Genomic DNA, 23,838 nt, shown 5'->3' with positions numbered 1-23,838 from the left:
TAAGGCCTCCAAAAACATTTTTATAAAATCCCGCGCCGTCTCCCTTCGGTAAACAATAAATTCATAGCATTTATTGACAAGATCGAAAAATCGTGTTTATTAATTAAACTTGAAGCCACCTTATATACGTATACTGATTTGAACTTGTTTAATTCGTTTTTATCTTGATAAATTGAAATGTTCCCAAGATTGATAATCTACTTTTACATGGCACGCATAGAATGCAACGTCTTACAACTCAACTAATTGCAGAATTTATGTTAATATTGCAGTTTGACAGTGTTGCTCCTGAACATCAGTCGGTCTTATATTTATCACACGTTTGAAGATATCAAACGGATTCCACTAAAATGGTTTCATCTTTGTTATTAACAATTAACGCGAATCTTGTGCGTATTTTTAATTCCCTGACACAGTATTGGCTCATTGCAATAAATTAATTAACCACAAGTCATGATAAAGCGTTCTACAAAGTTTGAAAAAAATTGATAACTGCTCTTTGTAGTAAATAGAGTTCGGATTTTTGGTGTAGGCGCTAATGTGCTCAATTAAACAAGTTATTAATTTTTTACTTACTTTATCTATAAAATGGAAACTAATTATCACAAATATCTTAAATTTTGGGAAGAACACCCTAAAATTCTAATGAGTGATTTTACTTGAAACAAAAAACTGATTAAAGTTCATATCCATTAGAAAACTTGTGGTACTCTTATTATAATCATTGTAATGTTAAGATAAAGTATAGGAATGAATTATTGTACACAAAATTTGACACAAAAATACTTTTGCTTCTTCCTATAATTAAATTTTTTTATAGAAAGATGGGAAAATTCTGAATAATCCACATACATAGAGGAACATATAAAGTTTTGAAAAGCATACGCTGATTTCTCTGCGACTATTAATTTTTGAGATAGGTATAGTAAAAAGTGCTTCTAGCCGACTACGAATTTTTCAATTGTCAGAAGTTACTCTTCTTTATAGTAAAAAAACACAAAAAACATGTCTAATTCATTTGACTTTTTTTTATCACATTTCACAGCTGGAAGAAAAAATAGTAGATATTTCTCTAATGACAAAGATGAAGAACGCAAAATAAGATGTCTTTTAAACAAAACGCAAGTGAAATTTCCGCTACCGCCGCCACTGCTTTGGCCACGGCAGTGGCGTGCACGAAACCATTATCGCAGGATAGCAGCTAAGCATACACACACGTGATAAACCCTACGTGTTTTCTATTGCATTCTTCTCAATAAACGAATGTCCTGATTGAATTCCTCTCATTATCATTTCAAATCCTCATAAAATCCTTCGCCACCTCTCGTCCACAACTCTATTGCACGACTGTACCTCGGCGTCCAGAGGCATTTTTGAGGTTAGCATTCGGCCGCCAAATTTAAAAGATCGATCCTAACATTTTATTTTCGGAGAGCAAACCGCCGCCTCATTCGAAACAGGATGAAGAGAGAAAGAGCGACGCTTCAACGTGAGGCTGTTGCCTGAAGTTGGAACACACATAAACTTGTTTTCGTCCGGTTCTTTTCGGAAAAATCCGTCATTAAACGAAGTGCAATTTTTAAACATTTGTTAATTGAACCGCCAAGAGTACAAAGGGCCGATCGCCCAAAACCCTAAACGCTGAGAGAGGCCTCGCTAAATTATTCCTATTATTTGATTTGAATATGTGACGTATGCGCATAACTGACGAATCCTGGAGAAGCGTCGACTGAAAATTGACCAAACCGCAAACGGGCATCATCCCGAAACAGACACGTCAACGCGGCATCATGCCCGAGATGCGATAATCAAGGTGGCGGTGCCGCTCGCTTTTGTTTGATTCTCGGCCAACGTGATGACCGCTTCCTGCGCCGCCTGCGACGGGCCATCAATTGCGAAATGAAATATGTCGCGGGATATTTTGCTTTATATACGCGCAAATTTTGATTATCTTATTTCCATTATTATGCTTGAAATACAGAGTAGAAGTTTCGAAATTATCCATTCCATGGTTATATGTAACTAGAAGAGTCGGCCGTTTCGGTACTCGCCTCCGGTTGCTTTGTTTCTCGAATGGTGGGGGGCAGTAACAGTCTGGCCAACTGTAGGAGAGAAATAGACTGGAGGGTCGGTGCCGTAGCTTTCCGTGAAAGCAGTACACTGTAGCCTAGCTACTCGCACTGAAATGGTGACGTCAGTAGAAAGAGACGCTCGGACGGCTCCCCGGCGAGTGGGAGAGAGACGGGGATAAAAGAAACTTATTAGGGGAGGGAGAGCCAAGCGACCCAACCTAACCATACTCCAGCCGGTTCGCCAAGCTGTTCGAATGCCGGAATAGAGAGAGAAGGACTATGTTTTATGCATGGCAGTGAATTGCGGACCGGTCCACAACGGCTGAGTCACAGTAATTGATAATAACTTAGGCATTGCTCGCTGTGTACGTTTAGATCTAACGTAGCGCAACTTTAAACACACTTTTATAGATTTTCAGCATTGATTGACGAACTGTCGGAGGATCAGCATCGGCACTCTTCAGCGTGGCGCTCCTGAAAGGATGACGCCCGCTTGGTTTTCGGGTGTCTGGATGCAGGACAATAGCATTGATAATGCAAACGTGTCGATATCGGCGGCTGTTTTTTTCTTACTTTTACACAAACGGGGAAATTTCATGAGTCGGGGGCTCATTAAGGCCGGGCCGAAGTTTTTCAGCATGTGACAATATGCTAAGGCCTGGACACAGGATGATTATGCGGGCAGGACTACAGGATACAACATTCCATTAGTCATTAGCGAATTCATGTTCGCTGGCGTCAATGAGCGTCATCGCGTCGCATTGAAGTTACCAGGAAAAAAGCACGCTCTAATGCAAAAATCGGGGGAAATTGTTTTATAATAAAATGCATCAATGTGTGCCGTGCTGCACTTCCGTCTTTGTGTAATTAGTGTTGACATGTCGGTATGGAAAATCAGAAACATCGTTTTAATAAAATATTAAACATATTTTTTTCTCCTCTATGATCTATGTATTTATTCATCGTGAAATTTTATTTATTAAAAGACCCACTCAACTTATTGATGGTCTGAGAATTACCCTAAGCTTATTGACACCCTGAGTTGCGGTAAAATTATTATAGGTGAGGGTCTTCCCCAGTTATCAACCACTTTTCATAAATCCTTCACTTCATAAAACAAAGTTCATAAACTATTGGTTACTCACTTGTAGGTTATTGGGATTTACAATGGTGACAAAGAAGTGCCTAAACTACAAGTTTTTCAATGAAATACTAAATGAATACAGTATTAAAATTTTGGTCTGGCATAAGCCGATTTTGGTCAAAATAATATCCATTAAAGAACATCCGACAAAATGTTGTTGCTATGCGAAAACACAGTTTGAAGGTGGTTATGACAAAATTATTATTAGAAGAGTTAATTTTGTTAATTAATTACACTTGTACGGTGGTGATCAAAAAATTTCGGCCACCTTTGACATTTCGCTGACACATATGTGTAATTTCCTATCGTTTTTGACAAAAGCGCCCGTAATGCAACTGATACATAAAAATGATCGTTGTTTAATTTTTTTAGTCAAAATATTTTTTGACGCTGACACTACTGCCAGAGTCTTATTGATTTTGAATTTTTTTCTGGTCATATCGACAATAATATCAAAAATTGATATTAAGGACGTGTTTAAGTTTATCTAAACGGTGTTGCAATGTTTTAACTACGGTTTAAATTTATCTCTCCATTAAATATGTTTCTAGAAGCTGGACCTACATTTTTTAAAACTTAAAATATTTTTTGGTTAATGTCCTAATTGCAACTATCTAAATTAAATTCATCTTTTGTTAACAAAATTTCATTCATTACAGCATTTTGTCTCTCTCTAAAAACACTATTCCAAACTTTTTATTCACCCTGCGTAAAGATATAAATACCTTCATTATTCACACGCAATGGAACATTTTTATTAATTGAACTGAAACCTCAACTTCATCAGTACCAAAGTCGGAAAAAAATTCTTACTCCAGAAAGGCATTGTCGAAAATAATTTTTTTGAGGTGAAATACGTTGCAAACAAATTCCTGTGTAAAAGAAGAATTTGTGCTACCACACTATCCTACTGATAAATTTTGAGCCAAAGACTACGATTTCGCATAAAAATCATTGTGAAAAGTGACAGAGTGGGGATAGAATTATATTCACTCGCGTTCTGCTCGTTTTTGTAAACTTCATCCTCGTGAATAATAGAACAGACATCATTGCTCGTTGCTCAAGTTAAAATTTAAAATTGTCTTCTCATTTTGATTTTTTATGTTGTGTAGATATACCTACATGAAATGGCTAAGCATCAGATACGCAACTTCCTTATCTTTGTAAACTTGAAGATAAAATTCATTCTGATGAAATACGTATTTTTGGCTGCCGAAACCAAATTAATCTTGTTTTGAATTATTTTACAATTATTCCGCGAACCGTTCTGTAGATAGGGGCGCTGTACGGGTTTTAATTGTGCGGATAAATCAAATGAAAATATTATTGAAATTAAAGGGTGTATTTCAATAAGGAACTTCATTATTACCCACCGTATCGCCATAATAAATGTGCACAACTCGACCTTACGTAGCCTATAATTTTTCAGTGAGCAAAATTTTAATATTAAATCATATCCTCATCCTCCGGTCGCACACATGCAGAATCTCGCTCGCACATTTTTGCAATATCATTAATTGTAATAGGTTTTTATTCCCGTTTCCAATCCGAACAAAAGGAGGGAGAGAAAGGAAGAGGGCATGTTTATTTTGCGTGATTTGCTTAATTATTAATATGACAACTTTTCGGCTAAAACGGTGAGGATTCTACGATAAAATCGGCCGAATTTACGTTATTGCGCCTCGTATTTTACCAAAATTGTTGTCGTGTCGACATTTATTTTATTCCCGCTTTCGCATTTCGAGTTTTCAGCCACCGAAAACTGCGGGGTTTGTTAATTTTTCCGGGACAAAAATTGATTTGTATTCGCGCGTGAAAATTCGTCCTGAAACGTAAACACCGCCAGTGCGTCTGGCTGAAAAATGCGCGATTAATTGGAGTAGACTTTAATTGCGTAATGTAAGCATTTTCGGAAAAAAAGAATGCTTGTTTCAGCTGCTAGGCTCCGTTTTTCAGCGGCTGTAGCTGAAATGCGGCGATCAAGTAGGCATGATTTTGAAAGTCCCAAAAGCCGCCTTGACAGAGCTGGAATATTTTCATCTAACCTAACCTTTCAGTCGGTTGTGGGTATGATATGCAGGTGGGCCGACCCCGGCCGATGAGGGCCGAGGACGACCGATGTTTTCAGACCGGTCTTGGCGCTGCCGTATTTTGCCTGCGCACTCTGTTAGACTGTGTATCGCTCTGTGCACGATAGTTCATGCATGTGATAGTGTGTTCTTCAAGTGACATGTTGCACTACGCAACAATGACATCCCCCAGCCCAAATTAATCATGTGGTTTGAATCTCAGGTGAGTCGGTTTTTCCCCGAAAATCGCCCCGACGCCGGTTTTTCCCCCGAAATCGGCCGAAACGCCGATTTGCACCGCTTCCTCCAACTCGCAAAAACCCCCTTTGCGGCCGTGGAAGCCGTTTTTTTTCCGGCAGTTTGCCGCCCCGTGGGCCCCACAACGCGTCCCGGCCGAAATCTGGCCACGAAACGCCGATTTTCAGTCAGCTTTTTCAAAATTTTCATTCCACGTGACAACTGTCAAACTCGATCTAGTTACCTATGCTATCTCCGCATGTGTTTTGTTTTGAAACGAGCGGGATCGCAGTGCATTGAAATGGTTTTATGTACAGTCGACCAGTTGACGCGTTGGCATGCAGCGCGCGGCAACCAACCGCTGGAACATCCCCACCACTCGGCGTGGCCGATTGGACATTAGTCTTGTACTTCAAGACAGAAAAGTGGAGGGGGCAGGCGCCACACTCAGACGGTTGGCTGTTTACGACGCTCACTTTTTTTTCGGAAATTTCGACTTATTTAGTGGCGAATTTTCGGGACTTCACCCATTAATCACCATTTTTCAACAAATCAAGTTTCGGAAAAAATTACAAAGCAAGGACCAATCAGTTATTATTACTTCAGTACCAAATTAATTGTATCAAATGTGAGGTTAAGAAAACACGACATTCGAATTTTTGACACGCCATGTCAGTGGTAATATGATTTTTATTTGTTTAAAAACGTGAAAAAAGGGCTGAGTCTTGGTGTTGAGTGACTGTCTTAAGACAACTCGTACCAGAAAAAACGAAAATAAAAGTTACACTCGCGGAACTGTAGGTATTATAAAGATATCAGCAGTGTCCCGCTTTCTAAAGCGCTAGTGAATATTAGTCCCGTTTACTCTCAAGCAGCGCCTCTCGGTTCTATTGCAAATCCACTTCGAATCCACCATTTCTCTGCATTTAACATTAAAAAAAAATTAACAGTCATGACAGAAAAGTTGCCATATTATATCGATTGTTTAGGATAGCGGGTCTAATAACACCGCGTTGGTGTCGTAACCATGGCAACGGTGGGCGTAACTACCGTGCTGTACACATCACAATGACATGCGTTCATTCAATGAGTAAGTTCACTTACAACGTGCCAATGCATTTTTCGCGGGCGAATCTTTGCCGAAAATCGGGGGAAGAACAGGTCTTGGGGGCGGTGGATGTCCTGTCGGAAGTTTGGATTTGTAATGAATCACACTGTATTTCGACGGTGTGGTTTGGAGCGAGTTATTTTGGGGCCCGAGGGGCCCCTAGCGTCTTCGCAATTCGTTAAAAATAGAACGGTACTAGGTTCGAACACGTTGTTGCGCCTTCGTGGATGAAAACGGACGGATTTTTGGTTAAGGGTTTTGATAATTTGGACAGAATTAAATTGCAAACCGAGTTAATTACATCTAAGTTGGGGTTTTAATACTTTTATTTTTCAATAAAGCGTAATTTAAATAAAGAAAAATATTCCTGTTAAGGGTGTTGATCAATAAACTAACACCATGAATTTCAAATTTACAGTTCCTGTTTTTTTCAAAAGAAGGTTTTTTTTAACACTGTTATACCTAACAAACAACCCAAATTACTGTCAAACACATTGTTGTCAAAAAAAATTCGAAGGATCAAGTCCACAAAAGCTTCTTCAAAGCTTCTTCACACAAGAGGTTCTTCCGTCTCCTTTTTAATGAATAAACAATTTTTGATAAAATATCTCCACTGCAAATTTTAGTAAATTTATCGGAACCATTTACTGAACTAATTAAAAAAAGCATTTCCGGCTATAGATCTGTGTATTAAAGCATCAAAATGGCGGCAAATTGCAAAAAAATACTAAGGCCGTAAGGTTTGATTTTTTTTTGAAATGGTAAAAATTTAATTTTTCTATTATTGTTGCATACATATTCTTAGTTTTCGAATAATAAATTTACAAAAAACTAAAACATCAGTATTTAAATCTGTAAGTAACATTTCAATAGCTAAAATGGTTGTTGACATAGAACAATAATTTTTCCTTTATCCTTTAATTTTCACGTTTATCGCGTATCTACGAATAGGTAGGTAGATCTATCTACCTATTTCAGGTATTTTAAATCATTAACGCTCAACACAGATACATCTATAGTGACCAATAAAGTAATTCTAGCGGCACAATTTCACATTTTTTTGTCCAATTTTTAACTACAGATTTTAACAGTGTTGAACATCTATTTATTAATACTTCATTTATAATTTAAAATTCAGATAGATTTTAAATGATTTGGCAGTAGTCATACAGAAAAATTAATGATTTTTGTCGAATTTTAATATTTTAATTTAAAATTAAAACATGTCACTAGTCTCACAGAAAAAAGTTATTTACCTACCTAAATGAAATATGTTTGCACAAATCAGGTGCAAAAATCGTTTTTTCTACCTGTGTTCGCTTTAATATGGGTTTAACAAAGTCAAAAGCAATAATAGATACCTACCTACTTATCCCATTACACATTTATAAATTCACTCTTCATGGGGGTTTACCACATCTTTACCTGTAATGCCATAAATTTGTGAGAAATTTGTTTAATGAGCTTATAGTGTTAATCCCTTTATTGTTGGGGTAACCATCATTACGCTTCCTGCTTTGGGAGTCAAGTCATCTCTTTATCGGTTTATTGGGCTCAATTCTTACCGAATAGTGAAAGAAATATTGAAGTCACTGTTTGTGGTCGTTATTAAAAATGCGGTAAAACGTTTGGTGCGATTTGGTAAATAGCTCGTAGGTATGCATAAATTTTTGAAGTAATCTCTTTATAAGCAGTCTCTGCAGAGCAGAAAACTGCTTAGGTCGATTCTTTATGTGTGCAAAGTGTCGTTGAAATAGTCCTCGTATCCATCTCGTAAAAAATGAATGAGCGCATCTTTTCGCTTCGACAAAGCCGTGGAAAGTTGAGTGAAGTATGCGGAAAAGAGCAAGCAGCAGTGTCCCGCTTCCGAAGTATTAGAATTTTCATGAATGAGTCGCGATGTTTACGCTAAAGCGTAACAAATCGTAAATTATGCGATTGTGTAAAGTTGCTCGCGAGTGTCATGAGGTGGCGCTTAAAATGTTGTTAGCATCCGTCAATGATGGAAGTTGTCGCCGCCGCTTATCTCAAACACCTGTTAGACCGAGAGAGTAAACAGTAATTAGCATCGCAGCACAATGGCGAACGCGCGGCCAACTAGATCGCCCGTAAAAACGTCATAAAACGGCAAATCATGCCTCATCGAGCCATCAATCATGCCTCGCCACTGACCTCGCGCAACCTGCCAGATATCTGAAGTGAATGAAGGAACAGGTAATGTCACACCATACACACTTCCGATTGGGTCCAGCGGCACGTGGGCCCGCCCCCTGCCCGTTTTTATTGCATTATTGGCCGCTCACATGTGTGTCTACCACTAATTTAGCAGTTCGTGCCGACAAGTGACAGGCGGCACGCGCCAAAGCGCTGCAATTGTCATGTCTTGGGTCGTACGGGTTACAGGTTATGCAAGTAGCGCGGTCTTTCACAGACGACGACAATTCATGAATGGCATGGCTACGGATAGAGGCCGCAACGACCAACGACGCATTCTTCAACTTGCTTATACACTCCTGACTTTTATCTCTTGTCCTACTTATGCCAAATCGAACGAACGGCTCACCCTCGCCGATACCGCCGTAATCGAAAGTGAACATCATTCATAACTTCGGACTAAACGCCATTCAGCGCAGATTTAGCGCCGATTTGCTGCCTTACAAATTATTTTTATTTTCTACCTTTGTTGTGCCCTCTTCCGAGAAAACCGCATTCCCACGTACTTTTATTTTTATACACACGTTTATCGATGTACAAGACTTCCTTGCTGTTGCACGGGAAAACTATACGTGGGCATTTTAAACAAGCATTAGGGGCTCATGTATACTATTTTTATTTAATTTAGTTGACATTTAGGACCGCTTTTTTCTTTACATTTATTTTCCATTTTCTATCTGGTGCAAAAATAAGTTCTGTAATATCAGGAGAGATTGGCCTTTTGAAGTAATTTTTTTAACCGACAATTTTATCTAAATTTGAACATTTTTAATTTTTTAAATTTGAAAATTTTCTCTACAGCGATAACTGATGTGACCAGCTAAAATGTTCAAAATATTTTGTGAGAGAAAAATACAGTATCTACATATCTGCGATTCATTGATTAATGATTACAGTAAAATAAAGATAAAGTATTTTAAAAGACTTAAGTAGGGCTGAATGTGATGCTTCTTATTAGTTTATTTTGGTGATACTTGTCATAGCTTACCGAATAAACATCGATGAAAAAAATTGAGAATAATAAAGCCTAATAATTAGCGAATTAAAAATTCATTCCATCTTAAAAGTTAATGCACGGTTATCCCTTTAGGTTTAACTTTCTGTAAACCGGCCCTTATTAAAGTATTTGAAAAGAGAGTGAGTGTTTCAATTTTACGAATTGTATTACGCTTTGCATTCGCTGCATTTGTGAAACGGCGTGATTAAAGCGTGCTTCTTGACAAACGTCTTGTCATTGGCCACTGGGCAAAGTACGCTGTTTCATTTTACACTGAAAAAATTACAAAAAGCAGCAGAAGTCAAATGCTACTTAGCAGTGTATTATTTTAATTTTTTGCCCAGTTTTTTTTACAAAGTCTATTTTTTTTTGAAAAATAGTGTTTTTAATAATTTTTTGCACAAAATTAATTACTAAACCGAAAACACATAGGGTTTCCACTGTGAACGTGATTCAATCTTGGGCGGCTTTAGTAAACTGTTCTTACGATTTACCAGTTAGATAAATGTTGAAATTAAAGTTTACAATGACTATTTCAAAATTTTATTAATTTCTTACATTGTTATCTACTGTTAACACGCAACTATTTTTCGTTCTTTACAAAATTTTTGATCTCGGCTAAAGGTGCTAAGGGTGCTGAAACCTCCGGCTTATTTTTTTTTCATGCATGTTATAGCACTGATTATACGTTGTTATAACTTGAATCCGTGGTTGCATCTATTTTGATAAATTTTTGGCAGTAAGACAGTAAGAAATTATTGCCATTATTTTTTGAAATTGTTTGAATGAAGCTAAAGAACGTGCTGATTTACTTATGAGCTAAATGATTTCCATGAATGTCTGATGATCTTGTCAACAATCTTTTCTGCTGCGTTTTAATTGTAAATTATACAATTTTAATTTAAAATTATAAAGCAGCTTTACTATATTTTTAGTTTTTGGTCAACAGTAATTATTTTACGGCTACAAAGTGACTGTCTTTACCTTATTATTATTACAAATACTTATTATGATCGACTTCCCATTTTCATAAAATGACGTGAAAACATTCGTTCCGACATGAACGCGGGTCGTTTTGGGGCGCAAATTAGCAAATTAGTTTGAAACTCATCTATGGTCGTGTTATGCTCACGCAAAATGGCAGAACGACTTTGGAAGTTGTTAAACTTACCACTGTATGTCTTGACTTTTAATTCTCGATATCATTATCAGTCGCTAAGATAAAGTGAGTATCCTTGCCTCATTAAACCGTCGTGCTCCGATTTCCTTCATCGTTCCTAGAAAGTCATCGAATTGTTCAAAGACGCAGCTTTTTTCGAATAATATCTTCTTGGGCTTCTTGTCCACGCTTTTAGTCAGAAACAATGGCGAAACATTTTTTACACCGTACTTGTTTGCCAACTAGCACACTTCACGAGGTTCAGAAATATCTTACGAAAAGAATTCTGACATTTTAATTATTGTGTCAGTATTGGGTGATTAATTAATAGCAATAGTAAACAATCAGAGAAATAGAGCACTGTCCTGGCCAATTTGTGTTGCAACTCACAAGCACCGCAGTAAATGTATTTGCATATTAATTGTACATCTTGTGCGATTTGCATTAGTAGCTATTAATTATTTATTGCACCTGTAGATTACAATCACCTCTGTCTGGGCAAATTCTCGATTTATTCAAATGCGACAATTTTTGCATGTGTTAATGGCGTTCTAATGTGATTCTAATAAATAATTGATTGTTTTTATCATTTGTAAATCGTTTGGAGCACAAATCAGTTTTGAAAATCAATGATGTACGAATCGATTTTCAAATGATTTGTGTTGGATTATCGCCATCGGGCGAAAGAATGCACTTTCGGCACTCCGGGGTCCGTGGTGTTTAATAATTCCTTGTGTCACGTCGACAAGGATTTAGGTCGTGACCTTAACCACAGCATTGCTCAATCCAACAACTGATTCATTGTTTTGACAAAGCAAAGGGAAGTTACAGGTTGTTAGGCGAGTGCCCAAAAAAGGGAGCGTTTACACACCATTGAGAAACCCACAATAAATTAATACACTGGTTAATAAAATTTGTGAGGGTTTTATGGCCGATTTGTGGTAGTTTTTATTAGGGCCGACGTCCTATAAACTTTTGTTCGGAGCGATCATCATCATTAATCACCGCGAATTAAAAGAAACACCTGATTCGCCATTGATTTATTTGAGGAACGAGTTCAAAGATCGCGAATAGAGTATTACATAAATATCTCATAAATGAACACAATTGGAAAAAACTAATCTTTTTTATCTCGCCTGCTTATTTACATAATAAAGCTGTTAATGCCATGAAATAAATTAAAGTGTTCACTAACCTGGGTCAACCTAATATTAATTGTTTGTTTTGTTGATATGACAACTTATTAAATACTTAAATTGTATTTTTATACTTCATTCATGAATCAATCGAGTGTCGTAAGCGTAAACCACTTCCGCTTCGCTTAATTGTTATTTTACGAGCTCTCTTACAAATTTGTTGCTTTTATCGGCTCATTGATATAATTTGTTTTTAATTTCGGCAGATGGAACGCGCCGATATTCATCATCAATAAATTAAAACCTCCCGACGAGTTGTTTTGAGGTCAGGACGTATTATTGTTTGATTTATGCTGATTTAACGTGCTAATAAATTGAATTAAAACATTATTAATCGGCGCTTTGATACGCGTTTATCTCGCTATTTAACCGCATTTTATTTACCTGATGCTGTGTGAATTAAATGTTTTAATACACAAATTTATTAATAAACACTCCGTATAAAACTTACGGCAATCCGATTTTAGCTTTGTCGAAATTGTGGTTATATTTATGTGCCAGGGTTAGCCGTCATGATGTTGCAAATAAATAAATCTAATCACGGTGTGGACAGAGCGGAATCGTAATGTTGGTTTATAAATTCTGTTAATTTTTTGGAACTTATAACCCCTCGGTATACAAAATAATTACAACCTCCCTTCGTATAACATTAGTTTTATGTTCAGAATAATATAATTATGTTTTCAAAATTACAGTAGAGCCTCGCTAATACGGACGTGTTACTTAGAAAATGACTTTTTAGTTTAGTTGATTTGTTACCAAATCTCCTGAATCACACTCTTCTCTGTATAAAATATGCAGTCGATTTTACCAAAATAATGAGACCGAAATTATTTGGTGGTCATTAAATTAAAATGGTGTGTTGGTTTTAAGACCCTTTGTATGTGGCGGCGTTATAAATGAAATTTAAAACAGCCATTAGTGCGGTGTCTGATCTACATTTATCATTTAGAACTAATGAATGGATTTGGTCTATGTGTAAAAAAGTGCGAGAAAAATCCGTTCGGAGTGAAATAATTTCGGTCGGTAATTGGTCTCTCCTGTGGCAAAATGGCCGGTTTTGAGCTTTGTTCATTTAGCATTTGCACCCCATAAAGCCGGTCTCGATTAAATGCTGTTGCATTTGGCCCTTCACCTATTATATTAAATTGTCTCCGGCGGCATGTATTAGATTTATCGATAACGGGATAACTTTGTTTTTGTCATATAATCATTGTTGACGTGATCTAGATAAGTTCGGTCGATTTCGCAACATTTTCCCATCGCCACCATCGCAATAAAAATGATTTCCACTTTTTCACATTACGGGCGGGTTCTTAACTGATTAACTTTTAACATAAATAAGTGTTATCTCGGAGGCTGTATTAAAGACAGTGTTTAACAGAAATAGCTTCCCAATAGGTAATAAATCGGTGGAAAGAACTACCGTGGCTCGCATAAACCTTATCTGTCTGATATACAAATTGCTTATTTGCCAACCGGGGATTTACATGCAGTGCCAGCAAGCTGTATAACCTGTCACGTGACGTGGCCACGTGGTTGACAGGAGTGCAAACATTGCACTAGGTCAAAGTTGACCGAAGAGATGCAAACTGGTCCTTTTATCTCTGCTGGAATTGCTGTGCACTTGGCTCTACTTCTATTTTAGGTTATGACGGCGCTGTTTGTCGCTTTCATTACGCCATTTACAGCCGTCGCCTGTGTCAATTGATGGCACGCCACGGCGAAGAGCGAGAGTAATTGGCGTATGACCGGTTCTGTATCTTTTTCCCCCCAAGAATGCGCTAATTAGTCGGTTTTACAACTTTTTTCGGCCAGAAATCCGTATTTTTGCTTATCGGCGTTTCTAATTGATCTCGGACGGGTTTGGCGACTCGTCCTGTATTAAATTGATGTGAATCACTGTCGCACGTGCCTCCAATCAGTGCAATTAGACGTCGTGCGATGAAGTAAACAAGTGGTTAAAAAACATTCGTTTTGCGCTGCTGTAATAACGCCGAGCTAAAGAAAGTTGGAGCGGTGTTTGTTTTAGAGGCACAATATCTGCGCAATGTCGTGCTCTAAGGACCACAATCGCGAGTCCTCCGTGCAAATGGACGCACTGCTGCGCGATTTTGGTCCTTGTAGCTCTCCCCTTGCCTGGGCCTCCGGTCTAGCGATAAGAGAAAATGAGCCTGGCTTGGAGCGCACTCGGTCGGACGAGCCGAGCGCCACAAAACCCCTCCGGAAGGAGCCGAACGAGTCCGGGGACACCGTGTTCCGGGCAAAAGAAGGCCAAGCTCTGAACTTTTCTCTAGCGGTAGCGCAAAGATACTGACGTATTATTGTGAAAAAACTCTTGATTTGTCGTTCGCTTGAATGATGCGGCGAGGCGCTACTTTACAAGTCATGTGACCGCCGAAAGCTTCACTTGTTTGAATGCGCGCAGGGCCGGACTGCGGCCGGCCGCCGGGGAATCCCACATACGAAAAACTTTTTTTTGGAAAAAGGACGAGCCACAGAACAAACGTTCTTCATATTTGGGTTCCCTTTCAAAATCTATAGCAATCAATCACTCATTTACTTTTGGTCTTTTCTCGTAATAAGAAAGTTGTATAATGGTAATAAATACAGAAATAGTATGAAAAACGGTCTCTTGACCTTATTTGGACACTGCTTTATCATTTGTGCATTTTTTATGTTGGTTTTGTGCTATATCACCAGAAATGGACCCCGTTCATAAGCGTAATGGGATAGTTACCAAGAAATCATATTTTATTTAATTTTTAGAATAAATTTTAAGGAATGTTTTTATCTGATCGATCCTAATAAATTAATAAAGTCATTTATTTTCTTAACTAAATTTCGTGTTCTTAGTGTCTTCTGTCTTGACACAAAAGCGTAGGAATTTTCACTCCAGTCTTTCTCTTTTTGTTCGTGCAATGAAGTGAAGAAGAAAAAAATATCCAAAATTTTAGTTCGTATTGTACAGAAAATCCGTCCAATAAAAAAGATTTTCAAGTTATTCCGCACTAAAAATCGTGTTCTGTAAATCTGTTCAATTTTGTTATACTTTCCGTCAAAAGAAAACAACATAAAAATAAAATAATGACAAATAAGTATAAGGACTCTTAAAACAGATTGATGCAAAATTAAGTAAATTACTGTTCTTCATTTAGTGAAATAAAAGTTGGGGAATTTCATTTCGAAAAACTGAGTTACGGGTCTGAGTTCTACAAACGTAATCTTCAAAATTTTGGTTTGGTATTTTTTATTGAAGTGTAGAAAAAAACACTAAAAGACAGACTTAAAAAGGTTTCTTCTTCTATAAAGTTTTTATTTCAGATGTGTATCTTTGATAAAACAAAGAAGATATGATTGGATAAAATGTGAAATTGTTTTATTGGACAAAATTGAGTTTCAGAATGTGTTTCTCTCTAAACATTTCAATTTTGGAGATTTCCTAATAGGACTTAAGTCACCTTGGCAAAATTATTTGAGACACCCAGTATAATATGTTTATATTTTATACAATTGTAATGGAAGTTTGTGATTGAAGTGAGGGCGCCTTGTAGCCTTACTGGGAGGGTCGGACGAGCGGGTCCGGGCCTGATAGGGCTCTAATTAAAATAATCGGGCGCTCTTTGAAATTTCGAAAAATGCCGGCGGGTTTGGGGAATTTCTCATTTCGATTTTGATCGAATTAGAGCCAAGGCTGTGCCCACGTGAATTTTGACAAGAGTATCCAAACAAAATAAGGATAATTGCATTAGGCAACACCACGTGCTTTTTTTGTTTCCCGAGTGGAGGGGCGCTTTGGTATTGATATCGGATATTTGTAGTGGGCGGTGCTTGCGCGAACGCCTTGCCGCCGCCGAGCTTCGGCGTCGGTTTTTCGAAAAATAAGAGAAAAACCTTCGGTCCCAACAGCGGCTTCGGTTAATATTTGCAACGGGCAAACGTTGCCTTCGAGCTCCTGAGCGAAATTAAGGACGAACCACGAACGTAAAAAATACTGATGTATAAAAGCAAATCGCGTGAACATGACGGCGAGCGGTGGAGGGGAGAGCCGCGCTGCTATTGGCTCGTCGTCATAGCAACGCGCCTACGTTACCCCGTTAGTACTCAACAACCGGCAAAAACAAAATGCGAACGGTGCTCTCGGGTTGCTCGATTCTAATTTGAAATTGTCCACACGGTGCACTAACGCCGTCCTTCTCTTTCCGGCGAAGCGGCGAGCTTTTTGCCGTCGAAGCTGGCTTTTTGTGACGTGAACTGCGTTTTTGTCACGAGCGAAGAGCGAGGGTGAACTCCGGGAATATATTTTTGGGCCGTTTTGAACTTTGTTCCCCCTCTAAAGGAAATTAATGGGGAAAACAGCTTTGAGCCGTATGGAAGGGACAATTTTAAAGTTTGTTGAGTCATATTTTGTTCTATCCCGGCTTTTAGTTTAGTTTGAGTTAGGGTAATTTGATGAGGAGGGTTGGCAACGCTCGCCCTGGCCCGACTTGGATTGACATTTTTTTACACACATTTGTGGATTCCCCACATATTAATTAAAGCCGAAACTGATTAACGGCCACCAAATCAGCATTTCGGAACCCAACTAAGTGACATTAAATTATTCATATTGAAAAGTTTTGAATTTTTTGCCGAAATCCGCTTTTGATTGTTTGAATTGTGCAATAAACCCTTTTTCCCTCTTTGCTCGTCTACCATTATAGCGTTTTAACTTTCAGCGTTTTCGTTTTGTAAATTTCCTTTGTCCTTGTCTGACACAAGATCCTGCTGACCGTCTCTTTCGCCCGGTCGTAATATCCTCGTGATATTTGAAAATGACAAATGATACTGGGGTAGATTTATACAGCCCTTGTGACTTGTTCTTATCATTCGAGCTGGCTGATATAAATGCACTTTTTTGCGGCCGCTTCTCACCTTGTGCCGTAATTCGAAAATAATTATAGTTTAAAACAATTCGCTGAATTCGTTTGCGGTTTTATTAATAATAATGCTCTGAGCTGGAGTTTGGAACCTGGTTGGTACCGATTGAACGGTAGATGGAGCCAGGTAGTGTCAGTTCATCGTCCAAACTAGGTCGTGAAGGAAAAGTACCGAACTCAGCTAATTATTTAAACGAACGTTTGAGAGAAAATAAAATTGATGAATTGTGAGCGAAAAAAAAGCCCTCTCTGGCGTTATCACACGAGGGCGAAACGTGCATAGTTTCAAATATAACCCGCGTTTATGAGAGCGTACAAGAAACATGGAAATTTCCCCATTTAGCGCTGTTTTCTGCACGACGTTGTTACAATGATAAAGTACAACGCATGCGTCGATAATGCTATTCCACTGGTGAACGCTAGTCATCCAAGTTACCCTCGTTCTCTGCCTTCCAGTGGTTCCCAAACCTCCTTTCACACACTACATTCATACTGATTTTCAAAAATCCGCACTATTGTATGACTTATAAGGCACCGCAGGGTCATAAAACCCTTTAACTATTTTTTATGTCGTGAACTGGTTACACGATACATGAATAAACTCATAAATTTCCCCAAGATTTACGCACTCATTTATTCTGGCATACACTTCCAATGGAATTATTCCTCATTAAGATTTTTAACACACAATATTTTGTAGAAAACACGGATTACTCAAAAGGTTTTTTTATTTGATTTGAATTCAGAACTTTTCGCGTTATATTTGTCAATTTTTTTTTAACGTAATTGAATTTTCAACTTGCCCAAAGAATGGAAACCCAAGTCATTGTTGACCTGTAGTACGATAATTTTACGTTTCAGTTTAAAATCTCGTGAAAATTTTTGTATTTACGTATTTAAGCGCCCGAAAAAGACAGGTAACACCACTTAATTAAACCCAAAAAACGACGAAATTTTACTAAACCATCGATATTTTTGATGAAAAATGCACGAAAAAAGTAAAGTAAGTAATTTATTATTTAAGTATTTATTAAAAGCGTTACGTATTTGATAACTCCAGTTATTAGCAGTTATTTCAGGTTATCAGGTTTGGACTTTATTTCTAAAAATTCGCCCTTGTTTATGGAGTAATGTATTCAAGCCCGTACTCAGCGAGGCAGAACCTCTAGGAAAAACTAAACACTCATCTTCTGAATTAAAAAAATGCAGAATGAAAAAATTATAAGAATTGTTTCTTAGTTGTAAATTATACATTCGTTTTGACTTTTCAACGTTCTCTCATTAAGCCTAAAAGCCGTTCAAAAAGAACGGTAAACCTTAAAAAAATAATTTTTGGGCCGGAATTTGTTGATACCGAGGGTAAAAATGAAGGAACAGTCGGGATAGAATTGCTGGAAATGAGGGTCTGTTCGTTTCCGTCGTAATTGGAAAGTTTGAGTGCCGCAGAGCGTGCCATAAGGCCTGGTGGCGTGTATAGCGGCGGGCGACGTCCGACCCTGCTTTTGTGGAGGGAAGTTCCCTGCGTCGTGTGAGCCCCTCGACCGCGTTAGGGCCGCTACCCCAGGCGAGGGCCCCGCTTACTAATCCCGGCTGCCTGCCAGCCCCGAATATCATCCGCACTTCGGGGAACGTAATGGAAAATTGTATTTCAGATTTGAGTCACCAAATTACGTCACATATCTCCAAACGTCGTGCTCATTTTTCCCATAATTTCGTGAATTCTTCGGAAACAGCGCGATGTTTGAATTCGAAACAGATGTCCCAACGCCCGGATGGTTTCTACCTGGGTTTACCCTAATGCTTTTTTTCCCAAAACTCCAGGTAGATGGATCTTCGCCACTTGGCGAGTGGGTCCTTTTTCAGGGGGAGGCGGTTTCCCCATCTGTCCTGAATTTGCATTTCTTTCGTCCTTTCAATCTTATCGCTGGAAGATTTTCAAAATGTTTCTCGAAACATGATAAGCTAAATTTAAAAGTAATTACTGAAAACATGTGATACTTCGGGTTATCTTATTTGTATATTCAAATCTCGGGGGACTTTTATTTATTGCAGACATAAAATTAGCGAAACTTTTAGACCTGAAGGGGTGAAGGTAATGGATTAAAATCATTGGAAAAATTCCTTCAGGGACGTAAAAATGTTACGAGTTCAGGGTTTGATTCCACGTTTTTTCTTTCGTATCGAAATTGCTTTATTTTGCCGAATTAGCGTCGATACTGTATAATTGAGGGAGGAGAGATTATTCCTGTGGTAATTACACAAGGTGTGTTGGGAGAAGGATTAAACACAGATAACCTTGAAGAGAGTAGTTTCTCATGCGACGAGTTACGACTAAGCGGCCTTCGAGAGACCGGCCTATGGCCACTCGCTACTGACTGCAGGACTTCACTTGCGCAGGAATAACTAAATTAAATAGAAAGCGTTCATAGAAAATCAAAAGAGTTGGACCGTACTCATTCGACGTTCACTCTAACTTTTAATGCCTTATTTTCCGTAGTTTCTCCAGCTAATGAGTCAACAGAGCGCCAACAATTTTACAAAAATTCAAAGAACTGTTTCGCAATTGTTTCGACGAAACTTTTCGTGAAATTGCTTCTTTTCCCCCTTTCATACCTACCTATCTAATGCTTAATTTTTCAATATTTAAAGAAAACAAAAAAAGAGAAAAAAAACATTTGTTAAAATCTTAAATAACAAATATTTTTGCGATGCAATTCGTGGGAAAATGTGACTATATTTCATAAAATATGCGGTCAAATAAGTAAGTAAATACTAAAATAATTATTCTGCTTCTCAACGCATTGCAGTTGATATTATATATAGGCAACCAACTATTCACTCGCATCGAAAGAATTGATTCACAGTAGTAGAAAAAATAGTATTATACGCACTCAAGAACCCTCAAATGTAGGCATTAATACAACTTAAGGAAAAAATCGTTAAAAATTTACCAAACTCGGTGTATAGGATTTTTTAATAGGTACCGGAAATATGAATTTTTAAAAATGATATTCAGTCGTAAAAGTTGTAATTTTTATTATTTTTGCGGATAAACATTTTTTTATGATTGCATTCATTATGGGAAAGTATTATAAGAAAAGACAAATAAAAATATGCGTTTGTACTTTTGTATTTAATTCAAGCGTTTTGTCCTTTTTTCCAACGATTTGTAATGACTTTTTTGTCCATAAAAAGGCTGTTTTTACTGCGGAAGCATTTTTTTAAATGTTATTTTAGTCTGTTGGAAAGCGTTGTAACGGTGGACACGTTTTTATCCTTTTACGTTTTGTTATCCAAAGTTTGGCAACACAAACTCTTCTATTAGAGCCTTAGTTCGTGCCAGCAATTAAAATTCAACTTAGCTGGAGTTTGAATCGAAGCTAGTTAATGATTTAGTCACATTTGCATCCATTTATCTCGGTGTTTCCCCCGTTGCAGAATTGTGCCATGATGGGTCTGCAGGCGACTACAGGGAAACGCAAGTTAGAAGCGGCGACAGCTCCAGGAGACTCCTCCCCTCCAAAGTCCGGTCGATGGGAGGCGGACGATTGCATAGCGCGACTTCAAGCCGTGGCTGTACCCAGCGACACTTGGAGGTCCCCCACGCCGTCGCTGGCGGCGACGCTGCTCTCCAGCAGCGACGATTACGAGGACGACGACGAGTTCGACGACGAACTGTCGGACGACGGCATCCCCGAACCGGCGAGGTTCAGCCAGCCCTTCAACCGCTACCAGTCGGAGTACTGGCAGTACTACCAGCCCCCGCAGCAGCAGACGATTCGCTGCGAGGAGAACGGAAAATCGTACCTGGAACTCGGTGCTTCCCCGCCCATGCGGACGCGGTGCTGTGATGGCCGGACGCGGTGGTGCCACGTGCCCTGCTACAGGCAGCGGCGGCTCGCCGTCCTCAACCTCTCCATGTGCAAGCTGGCGAGGTACCGGCAGTGCTCCGACCCCTCCTTGCGCCGCTCGGTGCTCATCTGCAACACCCTCAGGAGGCTCGAGCGCGAGATGGAGGTACGCCAACACTCCCAACCAATTCGGTTCATTTCGCACCCAAAATTATCATAATGCACCATTAACAAGTAACTAAGATATGTGCACATATTGAAGATGAATTGTGAATAGTATTCGATAAAATATAAATCTTAAACTCTTCAAATAACTAAAAAAACACAAACTAGAAGTGATATTTGACTTTAAAAATTATCTAAAAAAAGAAAAAGTCAAACATATTTTTTTAATCATATTATATTTCGTGTTTTTGGGATGTTTGGAAAATGAATTTTTTGCTTCAGATGGAGCCCCCGGAGCCGAGCTACGCGCTGCCGGAGCTGTCGCCGCCGAGCAGACCTTCCCCCGTGCCTGAGCCCAGCTACGAGCAGAGTTTGCGAGAGATGACGTGCTCGTCGGGGCGCGCCACCCCCTTCCCGTCCGCCGCCCCCGACACGGACTCGGGCCTGGGGGACGACGAGATGACGCGGCCCATCAACTGGGGCTCCGTGCTCAGCCTAACGTCCCAAACGGATCTAGAATCGCTGAACAACAACGAGTTGTACGCGGAGCTGGGGCTGTCGAGTGATCCCCCCGAATGGAAGGAGCCGTCGACGTCGCGACCCGACAACGAATGGGACGGCTTCATGCACGTGCTGGTCGGAGGTACGTAGCAGAATGTTGGTGCTTCCGCTTTCCTCAGGTTGTGATCACTTAGTTAAAGACATCAGTGCAGTGCAGGAATTGTGCAGCTATTGTTGACTGTTTTTATTTTTATATTCTATTTAGCGATTGGACTGAGGTACTTAGCAAGTCGGAAGTCTTGGACTTCCCACTAGACTTATCGCAACGGATTGATCTCCATCGCTCAATTAACTTAACTAAGCTCAAGACATGAGTTTTATTTGTTTATTGATATTATTTCGTGTTACTGACCCGCCAGGGCATTCCTCTGTAAATAGGTTTGTAATATATTGTGCATAATGTAAATAAGAGAAGATTTCTAACTAGGTCTATATTTGTAAATACTTCTATGTTATACATATATTTTAAATGATGTGTGAATTTATTAATTAAATTGGCAATATGGTTCTACACGTAACAAATAACTCCCAGGCTGAAGCCACAGCGAACAACCTTCCTAAGTATTTCGTTCATTTTATTGACTGATTCGCGCGCAAAACGAGTAAATTTACAACTAATAGTTCAAAACTATGCCCAATGTTCCTTTCTTCAATTTTAAAGTTACCGTAGAAGTTAGAATTGTATTTTTTTACCCAACGTTTAATGTCAAACCTGTTTTTCTGTCGATGTTTCTATAAATGTAGATTTTAATGTAACAAATTTCAACAGCTGGGAGGATGAATCTAGTCCATCATTGGCCATTATCAAGAAGAATTAATTGTGAGCCAGTATTACTAAATATTAAAAAGCTTAAGAATAAAGTTGATAACTTAAAATACTTGTTCAAACCGTCCCAAAACTTCTTTGATGATGGCTACAATGAGATGTTTGTAGGTGTACACCATGTTATTTAATAGCTAGTTAATTCTCTTCTTGGCCTCTTTTCCACCAATATCAATTGGTGAAAAAGACGCTTTTCAGTTTCTTGCCATGACACTTCATTTTCAATTTTTGTATTTTTTTACTCCGCATTCACGCTGTGCTCTTTTAAATCCTGTTCCTTACGACCATAGAGTAATATATTTTTCTTTCAATAAAAACGCTCGACTATAAAAATGAGATTACATAAAACAGTAAGACGACCGATAATTTAATGGAGCACAGTGGTGAATGGTACAAATTTTGTGGTGATATTTATTTATTTAAAAGGTGTTGTATTAACATCAGTGAATTAAATGAGAAAATTAGTTTGTAACAAATAACAATACAAGGGCACAATTAAATATCGTTAAATATTTAAAGTATTGAAATAAGAAATTGTTGTGGTACGATAACTTAAGTTGTTGAAATTGCAATTTTATTCCACCTCTGTAAAATAGTAAAATTGAACCGTGAGGCAATCAATATTATACAGTTTTATGAAAAATAGCTGTGTTTTTTATTCTAAAAGAAATTATATGTGCACAGAAATTTAAATATTTTGATAAGATTGCAATAAAAGATTTTTTGAAACATGTTGTTTCGACGCCTGAATTTTCTGGACAAATTGTGCCTTATTTAATACCAAATTTTTATTTATTATTAAGACAACGACAAATTGTATTTATTAATTCTGCGCAATTCTCCTGGAAATTTAGGCCTTTAGGTTTAAGTAAAAGTACTTGTACTTCGTCCCACATCGACGTGACGTCAATAATAATTACGTACAACACTTGATTGTGTGCAAGTAACATGTGATATCATGTAATATGTTAGTGTTAAAAAATAAATCGGTATATATACATATTACCTCATTTCTTGTTTTATATTTTTATGTTTTAATATAAACGACTAAAGCCACAAGTCTTTAATTATTGACTATTTACCAATAATTGAAGTTATTTCACTACAAGAAAGAAAAATTATCATTCTCTCAACTTATTCGGGGAAATCCGGGACAAGAATTTGCATTTTCGAGCATCTTCTACTTCGACATTTTTCTGATTTGAATAAATGCAAAAATTATACATCCAGTGACATCTATGTTGGGGAGCGGCAAACACTTGGGGAAATCTTTATTTCTGTTTTTCCCCAATAAGTAGACAAATAAATGCTTTCAAAACTTTT

General features: G+C 38.2%; 1 protein-coding gene and 1 long non-coding RNA gene across 2 annotated transcripts; both read left to right on the top strand.

Annotated features, from left to right (window-relative positions):
* Nucleotides 1-1,065: 1,065 nt before the first annotated feature.
* On the top strand, nucleotides 1,066-3,398 carry LOC135265742 (uncharacterized). The gene is made up of 3 exons (XR_010333581.1): nucleotides 1,066-2,437; nucleotides 2,484-3,134; nucleotides 3,224-3,398. It is a non-coding gene; the product is annotated as an uncharacterized LOC135265742 (long non-coding RNA).
* A 1,945-nt stretch (nucleotides 3,399-5,343) lies between these two features.
* tara (taranis) lies at nucleotides 5,344-23,525 on the top strand. Its single transcript, XM_008198102.3, has 3 exons — nucleotides 5,344-5,508; nucleotides 20,554-21,132; nucleotides 21,414-23,525. The coding sequence occupies exons 1-3, from the start codon at nucleotides 5,491-5,493 to the stop codon at nucleotides 21,780-21,782; spliced, it is 966 nt and encodes a 321-aa protein (XP_008196324.1). The 5' UTR covers nucleotides 5,344-5,490; the 3' UTR covers nucleotides 21,783-23,525.
* The last annotated feature ends 313 nt before the right edge of the window (nucleotides 23,526-23,838 follow it).

Source organism: Tribolium castaneum, chromosome 3 (genome assembly GCF_031307605.1).
Source record: "Tribolium castaneum strain GA2 chromosome 3, icTriCast1.1, whole genome shotgun sequence".
Classification (NCBI taxonomy): domain Eukaryota; kingdom Metazoa; phylum Arthropoda; class Insecta; order Coleoptera; family Tenebrionidae; genus Tribolium; species Tribolium castaneum.
This window is presented reverse-complemented; position numbering and strand designations above follow the sequence as displayed.